We start from the raw sequence: 12,347 nt of genomic DNA, 5'->3' as shown, positions 1-12,347 counted from the left end.
CTGTGCGCGGGTGCGTGTCAGCATGGGGACACACCCAGCTGGTTTCCCTGGTGAGCGTGGTGTTCCCGTGAGCCGCTCTGACTGCGGGCCTCTCTCCGTCGTCGTCCCTCCCGTGCAGGTTTGGACGTCCCTCCCGCAGCCTCTGAATGGTCCAAGTGTGCAAGCCCGACTTGCTCTGTGGTCATCATCTTTTATTTTTAAATTCAAATAAAAGGGTTTTTCGTTACGGGCACTGGACCCCAAGCCCTGTGGATTCGCTGGTCGCAGCTCGCTGGTGCCCGGTCTCCCCAAGGCCAAGTGCAGGGCCGTCAGCATGAGAACGTTCAGTCGCTGCTGCTGATGAATGTTTGAGCTGGAAAGGAATAGCGTGCATTAATTATTGTAAAGAGATGTCTTTAGAAGAAAATGATTTTGAAATTCAGTTTAATTTCATTGTAATGCGCCGCAAACAGGAAGGGAGTGTGTGTGTTTAATTGGCTCTCGGGGGTGAGGCCTGGAAGCCGTGTGCCTTTGTCACAGGCCATTAGCGACACAGGCTGCATAATGAGCGGGCGCAATCAGCTCGCAGCTGCCGCTCCTGCGGGGAGAGCGGAGAGCGTGATATTAAGTAGAAATCAGGGTAAGTTAAACTTAACCCTTTCCCTGGCCAGCCCCTCCTGCCGCGGGATTCTGGCAGGAGCTGGAGCGCTGCTGCCGGGGGCCTGGGGGAGGGCCTGGTCCGCCTCTGGACAAGAGCAGAGAGGTCACTGGCAGTCCCGCCCGCCCCGTCCCGCCCTGCCCCGCCGCCCTTCCTCTCCTTCCCCAGATGCGCAAGGAGCCCCTCGGAAAGCCCCCAGCGGTCGTGGCTGCTGCAGAGGAGACTCACCGTCACCCCCAGAAACTCTGCCAAGCGCCACAGGCATCTCCTCCCAACCCTAACTCCCGGGCACAGCAGCGCCCCGAGAGAAGCCGTTCGACACACACACGGCCCCGGCGCTAGCCCAGGGCAGCGGGACGGGGGTTCCGGGCGCCCTCAGCCCTCATCCCTTTTTGTTGACTTCGCTGCCAGAGCAGAGGACACAGAGGTGGGGACACAGGACGGAGGTGAGGACACGAGGATGAGAACATGGGATGGAGGTGACACGGACGTGAGGACATAAGACAGGGGTGAGGACGCGGAGGTGCGGGCACGGGGCAGGGGTGAGGACGCGGAGGTGCGGGCACGGGGCAGGGGTGAGGACGCGGAGGTGCGGGCACGGGGCAGGGGTGAGGACGCGGAGGTGCGGGCACGGGGCAGGGGTGAGGAGGATGAGGACACGGGATGGAGATGACATGGAGACGAGGACACGGAGGTGACCTGGGAGGGAGGTGAGGACGTGGACAGAGGGGGACCGAGGGAGCAGACGTTACGGTTCTGCTGCCTTTGAGGCCTCCCGCCGAGCGGTTCTGTGTTAAAGACACGGCTGAGTGTCCGGACGCAGACGGCCTGTGACTTCCTCTAACGATGCTCCTTCGTCCACTGTCTCGCGTCAAGACGTGGGCCTGGTAAACGGCACACTTGTTCCGCGCCGGTGCCCTGGTTGAGGGGCTGAGGATGGGTGGCGAGGACCCTGGGAGAAGCTGCCAGAGCATCATGGGTCCCTGCCTTCCCCACGGCACGCACATGACGTCCCTCCCAGAGCCCAGCATCCCAGCGACGCGGCAGAGGGACGGAGGGGGCCGTGGTGGGCATCGGCTCTCCAGAGCTCTCCAGAGCTGCGCCCCCGTGGCTCGCTCACGGGGCCCGGGCAGCCCTGGGGGGGATGGCAGAGGCGACCGGCGGATCCCAGGAGGGCAGAGCAGCTGGCCATGAAAATACATAAGATACGGTCTCACTTCCTCACAACGAGCAAGAGAAGTACAGACACAGAGATGGACTGCTGCCCCCGAATTTATAATTTTTTTTTAAAGATTTTATTTATTTGACAGAGAGAGACCACGTAGGCAGAGAGGCAGACAGAGAGAGGAGGAAGCAGGCTCTGTGCTGGGCAGAGAGCCCGACGCGGGGCTCGATCCCAGGACCCTGAGATCATGACCCGAGCGAAGCAGAGGCTCAACCCACTGAGCCACCCAGGTGCCCCCTGTCACTGAATTTAAAAGATCCTGACCGCGAGGCAGCTGCGTTCCCTCTGCAGGTGGGCCCGTGGGTCAGGAGTGTTTCTGGGACCCCCATCGCAGGGGGAGCTGAGAGGCAGGCAGAGCCAGGCACGGACATCCACGGTATTACTTGTGAAGTGCGAGGCAGGACCCCCGCGCCCGGCCTTGGGGGCTGCTGCCAGTGTTGGGAGGTGTCCGGCCGCAGGGGTCGGGAGGCCTTTAGAAACCGGGTTCTGGAGAGTGATGACAGGAACGGGTGACGTCTGTGTGCGTGCTGGGCTCCCACAGCCACCGGCTGCGGTCACCTCGGGGAGGACTCCTTCTTCCCCTAAAGCTCTCGGCGCTCCCTCCATGAGCATCGCTGCTCTCAGGGCACAGTGGGCACAGGCTGGGCTGACATCACGCCTCTCCAACGGACACGGTGTCTGCTCTGCTCCCGCCCTGCCTGGCCGCAGCTGGGGCTCTGCTTTCCTTCTCCGGCGGGAGAGCTTCCATCTTGGCCGGTGAGTCACAGTTAGGAACTGGGCCACGGGCTGCGTGTTCGCAGGTGTGGGTACGCGGAGGGCACGGCCGTCACGACCCGTGCGCCTCGCTGACCCGGGAGGCAGGGTCGCCCCTGCGGGGACGCTCAGGACCGGCGGTGCAGTCTGCACGTGGGCAGGCCGCTGTGCGTGGAAGGTTTGGGCGTGCGGTGCCGTATTTTGTCATCTGTCTTCAAAGTCCTTTGTTTCCTGGGGCTCTTCCGCCCTTGCGTGGTATTGCCTTCGTGAAGCTAGTCTTGGACCCGCAGGAACGGGCCTCCGTGTGCGGTGACACGGTGCCCAGTGGTGACACGAGACTGCGTTCCCTCTGTCGACATCAGGCTCCAGCGGCACGCGGGCTGGCTCCTGCGGTCGCCGCACTGTCCCCTCGTCCGTCCCAGGCCCCTGGGCGCAGGGTGCGTGTGTGTAGGCTCTTGGGTTTATTTCACAGCGACGTGCGTGGCCGGAAGAGCCGCTGGTTTTACCAGCTTGAGAGCAGGAGCCGCTCACACCTGGGCTCTGAGGCCGCTCCTCACACCCATCCTCCCCTCGGAGGGGCCACGTTTCGTGGTTCCAGTGCCATGTATGCACCGTGAGGCCTGGGTCTCCTGGGGACCGTGGTCCTTCTGTCCTCTTGTTTCCATGAGGGCCACCCTGCCTGCTTGGGAGTCCCCTGTGCCCGCCGCCCCACCAGGCCCCTCCTGCCCTTCTGCTCCGGAGCGTGGGGCTGCGTCCCCAGGAGCCTCCTGACGGCAGGTGTGTGGGTGTGCACTTCAGGGGGACGTGTGTCCTGTAGTGTCTTTGCTCAGCGGGCGAGGTAGACTCCAGGGTTAGAAATCCTCCTTATCCGTTCCCCAGTTCCGCGGCCGTGTCCTTCCTGGCACCATACGACCTTTCCCTCCAGGAAAATTTGGAAGAGAATTTTCTCGATCCCAGAGTCCACATCGGACAAGCTGAGCACCGTGGGTGCTCTGACGCTGACGTCCCTCCTCCTGCTGGCGCTCGGGACACCACATCCTGTGGTTCTGGGAGCCGTTCAGCTGATTCTCTGCTCTGCAGAGCCTGGCCGTCACCCGGGGGCTGAGAGCGGGAAGGACACAGCGGAGGCCGAGCTGCCCCATGGCCAGGGGGAGCCGACCCAACACGAGCTGTCCCCGACCTGCCCCCCGCCCCCCAGCACCGTGGGGGGGCGATGCCAGGAACAGCCCGTGCCAGGCTCGCGGGGCCTACGGGACCTGACGTGCAGGCTCAGAGGGGAGGGCTGGGTTCTCAGCTGCCGCCCTGCACCCCCACGCACCCCCGTTTCCGCCCCGGAGAGCAGGGCGGGTGCTTCCCAGCAGGCGCAGGGTGCTGACCCCTGGCGGACAGATGACCTCAGCGGCGCAGGAGGCGGCCTCACAGCGGGGGTTGCCGGGCTTGCTTCTGGGTCCTGAGTCAGCGCAGAAACCTTCCTGAAACTCGCTGAGTCATCGTGTGTGTGTGCAGACACTGGGGTGACTCAGCTTTGGGTGAGCCCCCAGGGGAGGCAGAGACTTCACAAACCGAACGGCGGTTTCTTAATGTGTTTTCTTTGCGGTCGGGAGAGATTCGTGGGCAGATGCTGGTGGCGGGCTGGGTGGCCCTGTGCACCCCCATCCCTCTGCCCAGTGTCCGCGTCCTCGTCACCAGCACGACACCAGAGCCCATGCTGGGGCTCATCCAGGGCCCACCAGCCTGACACACGTGTGCCCGGCTGTGTGTGCTCACTGCCCTCATCAGGCGTGTACGTCCGTGCTGGTTTGCGGCCTCGCGTCTGTCCCCCTCCACCCCCATTGCTTTTCATCCAGGGAATGGCGTGAAGACAGACGCTACAAGCAGACCCTCTGCGGACTGGCCTTTTCCCTCTACGTCACTCCCTCGAAATCATGGCCCCTGGCCGGGGCTCTGTGTGCCACACCCGATCTCGGGTGAGGCAGACACTCTGGGAAAGCACGGGACAGTCACCTGGGAAGGAGTTCCAACTGTGTGGCCTGGGGCAGTCAGAGCAGGCCCAGGCCGGGTGTCACTGCCCAAAACAGGGCCCTTGGGTGCCGCAGGCCAGGCTCAGCCCACATCTCCCTAGCGCCAGGGCCAGACGCTGGCCGCAGGGCGGGCGACTTGGTGTCCCAGGTGAGGCAGCGTCGTCCATCCCCAGGCCAGGCCTCAAGTGCATCACATGGTGCCAGAGGGAAGGCTCCGGGTCCCCACGGGAGCCCGGGGTGGGTGTGCTGGTCAGGGAGTATCCCACTTCCTCTGAGCATGCGTGTATACAGGTCGGTGTGGCCGTCGTGCCCCTGTGTCTGGGAGGCTTGCGTTTCTTCCCCCGTGGGTGGCAGGCGCTACCGGGCCCACAGAGGCCATGAGGACTACCAGCACCTCCCCAGATGTCGTAGCACACCTGTCCCACTCTCCTGCTCGGTTCAGTTTCCCCAGAACCTCCCCACACCCCTGCGTTCAGGGCTGTGTCCCGCTGAGGAGCACGGCAGGTGGCCGGCCAGCTGCACCCAGATGTCAGGGTCTGCACACACGGCTCCCACCCTCGCTGCCCAGGACCCCTCTTTCTGATCCCCGTCCCAGCCCTGAGCACGTCCTGCCCTCCGGAAGTGGGCTGCCCGTGGGTTAGAGACTCATGGGAGTTTGGGGGACAGTGCGGGCCTCCAGCCATGGTCTCTGCTGGGATTTAGCATCAAGCAAACAGAGCAGAAGGGCCTGGAAAGGGCGTTGAGGGCCCTTGTCTCCGGGACATCGAGCAGCCTTGCAGACTGGGCCTCGGTTCCGAGTGTGTCCCCTGATCCGCCTGCGCACCCCTCCCCCGCAAGGTCCTGCACTCAGAACTGATGTGGCCGGCTTCTCTGGGTCTCCAGGCAGCGTGGAGAGGGGTCCCCGGAGAGCAGGGCAGGCCCATCCGGGGAGGCGAGCCAGAGCCTGCCACCTCCTCTCCTGGCGGTCAGCACAGGACTGGAGGAAGAGCCTGGGGGGCAGCTGCCGTGTTGGGGAGACCCCCCCCCCAGCCTCAGCAGCCATGATCTGGGCAGTGCGGGATGTCTCTGGCAGGACCAGAGACAGGAACCGGAGCCCGGGGCAGGGTCTCTCACCCCGCGGGGTCTCTGGGTGAGTGGAGGTGCTGGGAGCAGGGCCAGGAAAGCCCTGGAGGGACTCAGGGGTGGTGCAGTGTCCGTCCAACAGCACGAGCCAGTGACAGGTTGGACTGGGCCCGGCGGTGCCTTTAAGGAGCAGGTGGCTGGCGGTCAGGAAGCTCTCGGGGGCGCACACAACCGTCCGGTGGGGAGGGGACGCAGCCAGAGCAGGGGCTGCCCCCAGGTATGGGGAGCACAGTGGGCCTCGCAGCACCCACAGCAGGTCGCCCACCCCAGTCCTCCCTGCGGCCCCTCACCCCTGCAGCCTTCCCACCTTCCCACCGGCCAGCCGCCACCCCGTCAGGCCGGCCTGTGGCCACAACGCCCTTGAGGCACTTGCAACATCTCTGGCTCCCTCTGCCTGCTGTCAGTGAGAACCCGCCACGCTCGTGGCCTGTCCTCTTGGAGCCTGGCCCTCCCACGCCACCATCAGTGAGCCGGCCACCCGCCCACGCACAGCGTCTCTCTGGTTTAGTAGACTGGCTCGTGCCCAGGGCGCGGCGGGTCGGCAGGTGATGGATGGCGCCTTCCTGCGTGGGTGCCGTGACTCGTGATGAAACCCCAGCTGTGCCCCAGCTGATGACCCAGCGCTCGGGCCACGGGAGCACAGGCAGGCGGCGCCAGTGCTGTTCCCAGGGGCCCGCTGCACAGGGACGTGCATCCACGTGCACACGTCCATACACGTGTCCACACATGCATGTCCACGTGCACACGTCCATGTGTGTCCACACACACACTCAGGCCCGCCACTCCTGCATCCTCCCTGCTCTGGGCTGGCCCCCGCTGGCCCCTACCCCACTGACCATCCCACTGCCCAGCATGGCCTAGAAGAGGACCAGGTGGGCTTCCGGGGGGCCAGCACGCAGGGAAGCCCGGTGGGAAACCACACCATGGATGTGGAGGGGCAGGAGGGCTTCGGAGAGTCTGTGGGGCTGCTTGCAGCCTGGGAGACCCCACGAATGGGAGGTGCTGCAGTGAGGTCCTCTCCACCAGGACCCTGCCATGACCGGGACCCCACAGTGGGCCTAAGAGAGGGCGGGAAGGGACCGAGCTGGGTGGTGACAGCCCAGCCGTCCCTTCTCAGAGCCCTGGTCTTCACTCCGTCAGCCACTGGGGACACTGCTGTCTGCATGGGGCCGTCCGCGGTCAGACCCCAGGCAGAGGTCACAGCCAGCGAGCCTCATCCTTGCTACCTTGTCCCGAAACGGCCCACGTGCAATGCCGTCCCAGCACGGGTCACCGTGTGGGGGTGTCAGTGCCCCAGACACAGCCGGCCTGTGACAGCGGGGACGCTGCTTCCACACGTGTGCCCCTCGAAACTGGCGGGGCCCCGGGACGCACGTCTTGCTGACCAGAGCCCCATCCTCAGGCGACACGGCAGTGTTTAAGGACGGCACCTACTGGATCCGGGGCCGCACATCCGTGGATATCATCAAGAGCGGTGGCTACAAGGTCAGCGCCCTGGAGGTGGAGCGGCTGCTGCTGGCGCACCCCAGCATCACAGGTACGTGGCCCCCAGCCCCGGGGCAGGGACCTCCGACAGCAAGCTGGCTACAGAGCCCCGGTCCTGGAAACACTCCAGACGTGCCTCCAACTGTGTTTGCTTGTGGACACACCCGGGCAGGTGACTCGCACCCAGTGGGCCGCACCCAGTGGGGACCCTCGCCTGCCAGCTGCATGCCCCCCACCTTGGCACTGCGGCCAGGGTCCCAGCCAGACCTCAGCAGCACCAGCCTCGGCACTGCGGCCAGGGTCCCCGCCTGACCTCAGCAGCACCAGCCTCGGCACTGCGGCCAGGGTCCCGGCCGGACCTCAGCAGCACCGGCCTGCTCGCCTTGACCGTGGGCTGAGCCCCCTGCTTGTGCCAGAGTGGGCACTGATGCTTGCTGGTCCGGGAAGCATGGAGCCTACCCAGACCTGCCCCTGACCTCAGGTCACAGGCTGAGGATCCTGGAGATGGTGGAGACTCGCCCACAGGGCTCACTGGTTGTCGCCGTCCCTGGGCAGTGCAGGGAGGGCAGGGACTCAGGAAAGCCAGCCCCCACCCTGAGCTCCACCTGGGAGACATGCGGGGACCAGGCCTCGCCCCGTCCCTGGCAGGACCAGCTGTGCTGAGCCCATGCTGACCCCACCCCCGTGGGCATGTCCCCAGCCTGCAGCAGTCAGCATGGCATCTCCTTTGTCCACAGATGTGGCTGTGATTGGAGTTCCAGACATGACGTGGGGCCAGCGGGTCACTGCAGTGGTGACCCTTCAAGAGGGACACTCGCCGTCCCACAGGGAGCTCAAAGAGTGGGCAAGGTAGGTAGGGGCAGGCGGGGGCACTTGTGGGGCTGGAGGAGGGGACGTGGGGGGGACGCACTGTCCCGGGGTCAGGATGGGGGGGGTACTTGGGTCTTGGCCACTGTCCATCTCAGGGTCGGGGGGGTGCCTGGAAGGTCAGGTGACATGTTATATTCCCAAGGCTGCCCCCAACACACAAAGGGCTGCAGGGAAGCCGTGTAATGGTCGCCGGGGATGGAGAGAGCCAGGACCACGGGGTGGGTGGCCCAGCCACAGGACAGGGGCACAGGGTGTTCTCCCGGCTCCGGGAGGAACCCACAGGCACAGAGCCTCCGTCCTCCCTCACCCACCCACCCACCCACCCTGTGCTGAACATGGCCTTTGGGAGCTGGGGCCACAGCCCTCCCCTGGCCTGCACCCGCACCGCAGCCCTGTCCCGTCACCGTGTGTCCCTGCAGGCTCAGCTTCGTCTTACGTTAGACTGTCCCCAGGCCTCGGTGCCCACGGGCCATGGCTCCAGGGTTTTCTCCGTGTGCCGACACCCACAGGCTCCCTTCCCTGTGCCTGCGGTGCCCCACGGTCAGTCACGCCAGAACCCGAGGGACCGCGGGGGTGGGGGCTGCAGGCAGTGTGGCCACGGTCCCAAGCTCAGGACGCGGTTAGTAATGTCCCCCAAATTCTTGATTTCCAGTCTAGGAAGTTTCTCCTTCCTCTGCTCTCTCTCTGCACCCCTCCTTCCCAACGTGCCTCCCTCCTCGGTGCTAAAGGTATTTTTGCTTCGTCCAGCACGATTCCGCAAGGAGCAGAAACCCTTGTCCGTGAGGGCCAGCGGGGCTGCGCAATGCACTCCGCTGGGTTTGCCGACGCACACTGGGAGCCGGGTGTTCAATGAAGGAGGGCATTCTAGTCGCCGTTGCGGTTTCGATTAAACTCCAGTCACCAGTGTGGAGCTGTCCGCCGAGAGTCGGGGTCCGGTCTCGGGCGGCCCGTGCACACGGGTCAGGCTTGGGACCGTGGCCGCAGGAAGACCTGATGCGGGTACTCTGTGCACTTGGGGTGGGAGCAGGCGACACCCCTAAGAGGTCAGGGCCGGCGGCCGACTGCCGCCTCCAGGACTGTCCCACAGTGAGGCCGACGTCCAGGCTTCTGTGTCCTCAAGCCAGGCAGTCGCTGGGCGGTGACGCCGAGGCCACACAGCCCATGGCGGGCAGGTCTGCCTCTCCTGGATGTGGCCCTTAGTGAAGGTGTGGCCCTCCCTGTCAGCTCTGCGCTCCCACGTTTTTCCTTTCTGACGATTCCTCCCTCAGCCGGTGCTCCCCAGGCCAAGAGTTGGGGGCTCAGGCCACATGTCCCTGCGAGTCAGTGAGTGTGGCGTGGACCAGGGCAGCAGCACCACGTTTGTGCCTGGGACACGGCCCACCCACTACCCTCCTATCCCCGAGATACCAAGTCAGAAAGGGACGTGGGGTTTACACCCAAGGAGGAATCCGGGATCCGTGGTCTTGACCCACAGTTGATGTCTGATGAGACCCCAGAGGAGTGGGGGGCTTTGGCTTAGCGTCCCGTCCTCGCTTTGTGGAGGCCGCCCTTCCTCCCGGGAGAGCACCTGCTCCGCGGCCTGCATCTCCGGGAAGCCTGCTTTTCCCCAAACAGCTCCGCTCCGCCACTCGCCGAGCTCAGCCCTTCACAGGAGCCCCGGCCAGCGCCGGGCGTCTGCCGTGCGGACACGTGGGAAATGCCGGGGCCCACGGCCACCCTTCCGGACGCTTCTCCGTCACTTTCTAACTCCTGTGGCTTTCGTTCCTTTTCTCAGAAGTGGCTGCAGGTTAGGGTTCCTAACGCCGGGCTCTCACGTACCGTCCCCACCTGTGCAGGCCACCCGCCTCCGTGGCTCTCCCCTGGGGCTCGCCTCGTTCTTAGCTTGGCTGGGCCTGGAACAGACTCACCCGCTTACCGAGAACGGCCGGTCGGCACGTAGTTTCTGCGCTGTGCGTGTCCTGTCCCGTGTTCTTGCAGGGGCGGGAGCTGCAGGAAAGGAAACGGGGAGAAAAATCACAAGGGAGACCAAACGCATTTTCAGTCCCCCGCTGTGTTTATCAAAAAGTCCCCACGTAAGCGGATTCGTGCGACTCAAACCGATGTATTTCTGTCCCAGCGTCATCTCTCCAAAAGGGTTCAGTCCCCAGGAAATGATGTGTGTCCCAGCCTGTGCCCCCCGGGCCCAGGCTCCTCGGCGGCTGCCCGCTCATCTCTGCGGCTGGACCGCCCGGGGTCTGTCCGCATCTCTGCCTGAAAATGCCTTAAGTTTGGCTTCGTTCTTGAGGGCGCTTTGCTCAGGCGATGGGGGACGGCGCTCCGCTGCCAGCTCACCAGGCCGCCCAGCACGGGGACCAGCAGAGTCTCGGGGCTTCTGCCCTGGGCCCTGGCATTGGCTTGCCGGTGCCACAGGGGAAGCACACATCCCTGGACACAAGGGGTTTGGGCAGCGAGGCCGGGGTGCTCCGAGGGGCTGCGTTTCTTGATGCCGGCTCCGTGCCACCAGAGTCCCTTGGACATTCCCGTGGCTCATCCCGCCAAGTCCAGCCCAGTCCTCCCCTGTGTGCCGCCGGCTGTCTCCCATAGCTGCCGGCACCGTGGGCCCCGACAGGCCAGCGCCTGAACCCCAAGCCACCCCCACCCATGTGCTGGCCTGAGCCGCCGCCTTCAGCGCGAGCCGCCCCAGGCGGACGTTGCCTTCCGTGGGCTGTTGCTGACGCGCGGGGTCGGTGTGCGCGTGGGCCCTGCCCACGAAGGGGAGGAGCACCGGCGGCGACGGCTGAGAGTCGGGGTCTCTGCCACCGCACACGGTGAGCTCACCACAATGCCGCCCCTGTGGCTGAGCTCGCCCCCACGGCTTGCGGGCCGGAAGGCCACATGCTCCCCAGACCCACCACTGCCTGGTGGTTTGGACGGGGCCTCTGGAGAAAACCGGTGCCTGCCACCTAAGGAGACGTTTCCAAGTAGAGCCTGGGGGTGGCCAGACCCGTCCACGGGGCCCCTCACCGGAGAACGCACCGTCGAACGGGGCCCCTGTGGGGGCACAGGCAGCAGAGCAGCTCTTGGACCAACAGACTAGCCCCTCCCACTGCTCAGCACGGGGCTCTGTGGGGAGTGCTGCCCCGGCCCATGGGACCACCGGCCCGGGGGTCTGTCCACCTGCCTGCGCCCCACGTCTGGCCGCGGCCTGCTCTTGTGACCGTCAGCCAGGGTGGGACCTGTTCTCCCATTCCGGGAGGCCTGGCCTCTGCCGTGGTGGGCCTGGAACACGGGCCCCCCCCCCACGTTCGCGTCCACGGCAGCAACACGGGGCGGGCACGGGATATGCTTGGGCTTCGGGGCCCCGGGGGACCAGGATGCTTATCCCGGGGAGCTGTCCGGGCCCTAGTGCCTGCTCCTCAGAGGCTGCTTATCTCCGCAGGGGTGTCCTGGCCCCCTATGCTGTGCCCTCGGAGTTCCTGCTGGTGGAGGAGATCCCGCGGAACCAGATGGGGAAGATCAACAAGCAGGACCTCGTCAGGCGGTTCTACCCGGGTGGCCAGGGTGCCCCGAGGCCGGGCACCAGTGAGCCAGCATCCCCGTTAAGCTAGAGGGCCTCCCGCAGAGGGAACGAGTGAGGGCACAGGGCGAGGCTTCGTCAGCCCCGGCTGGCTTTCGGCCGGACCTCTGCCCCGTCGCCACCCCACGCTGGCGCCCGGCCCCGTGTGCCGTCTGCCGGGCGGGCCCCCGTGGTGCCCGGCAGTGTCCCCGAGGGCAGCAGGTCTCCCAGCAAAACTCAGGACGCTCGCTGCACCACACCCACTCCACGTGACCGGGCTTCCAGCTTCCGTGGCCTTCCTCGTGGTACCTAGACCTACGTGCCACCGGGGAAAACCAGATCGAGCCGTGCGGGGTCTTCGCTTAATCCTACTGATCTGACATTGTATCTCTCAATACTGAACATTTTGATTCCCAAAAATATTATGTAATTATTTGGTTTATGCTATGGTTTTTATCAAGTAATTGCAAAACAAATAGTCGTCGTCTTCGGCTGAGGAGGCCACAGAAGGACGCTGACTTGTCTTTAGGACGCGTGTCTCTAAGGACATAGAACGCAGCCCCCGTCCTGCATCGGTGCGACCACACGTCACGAGGCTCCCACAGGGCCCCCCCCGGGCTGGGATGGCCTCCCACCCACACACATCCAGGCCCGCTCCCTGTGGGCACGATCCTCGGCCAGACAGCCCCAGGCCCTCCT

At 65.1% G+C, this 12,347-nt stretch overlaps 1 protein-coding gene across 10 annotated transcripts in view; it reads left to right on the top strand.

Annotated features, from left to right (window-relative positions):
* ACSF3 (acyl-CoA synthetase family member 3) overlaps window positions 1-12,093 on the top strand; it is a 53,687-nt gene extending 41,594 nt beyond the window's left edge. For 7 of the 10 annotated variants that reach the window (XM_080829441.1, XM_080829443.1, XM_080829439.1 and 4 more), the window contains 3 exons: window positions 7,161-7,295; window positions 7,981-8,092; window positions 11,532-12,093. In XM_080829441.1, the coding sequence (XP_080685567.1) occupies window positions 7,161-7,295; window positions 7,981-8,092; window positions 11,532-11,700 (416 nt within the window). In that variant the 3' untranslated portion in view covers window positions 11,701-12,093. Of the gene's footprint in view, window positions 1-519; window positions 1,084-7,160; window positions 7,296-7,980; window positions 8,093-11,531 lie in introns of all 10 variants that reach the window. The other 3 variants (XR_013968354.1, XR_013968355.1, XR_013968353.1) reach the window with 2 other exon arrangements.
* Window positions 12,094-12,347: the final 254 nt, after the last annotated feature.

This window comes from Martes martes (assembly GCF_963455335.1).
Source record: "Martes martes genome assembly, chromosome: 17".
Lineage (NCBI taxonomy): Eukaryota > Metazoa > Chordata > Mammalia > Carnivora > Mustelidae > Martes > Martes martes.
The sequence above is the reverse complement of the archived record's forward strand: the minus strand, read 5'-3'. Positions and strand labels throughout refer to the sequence as shown.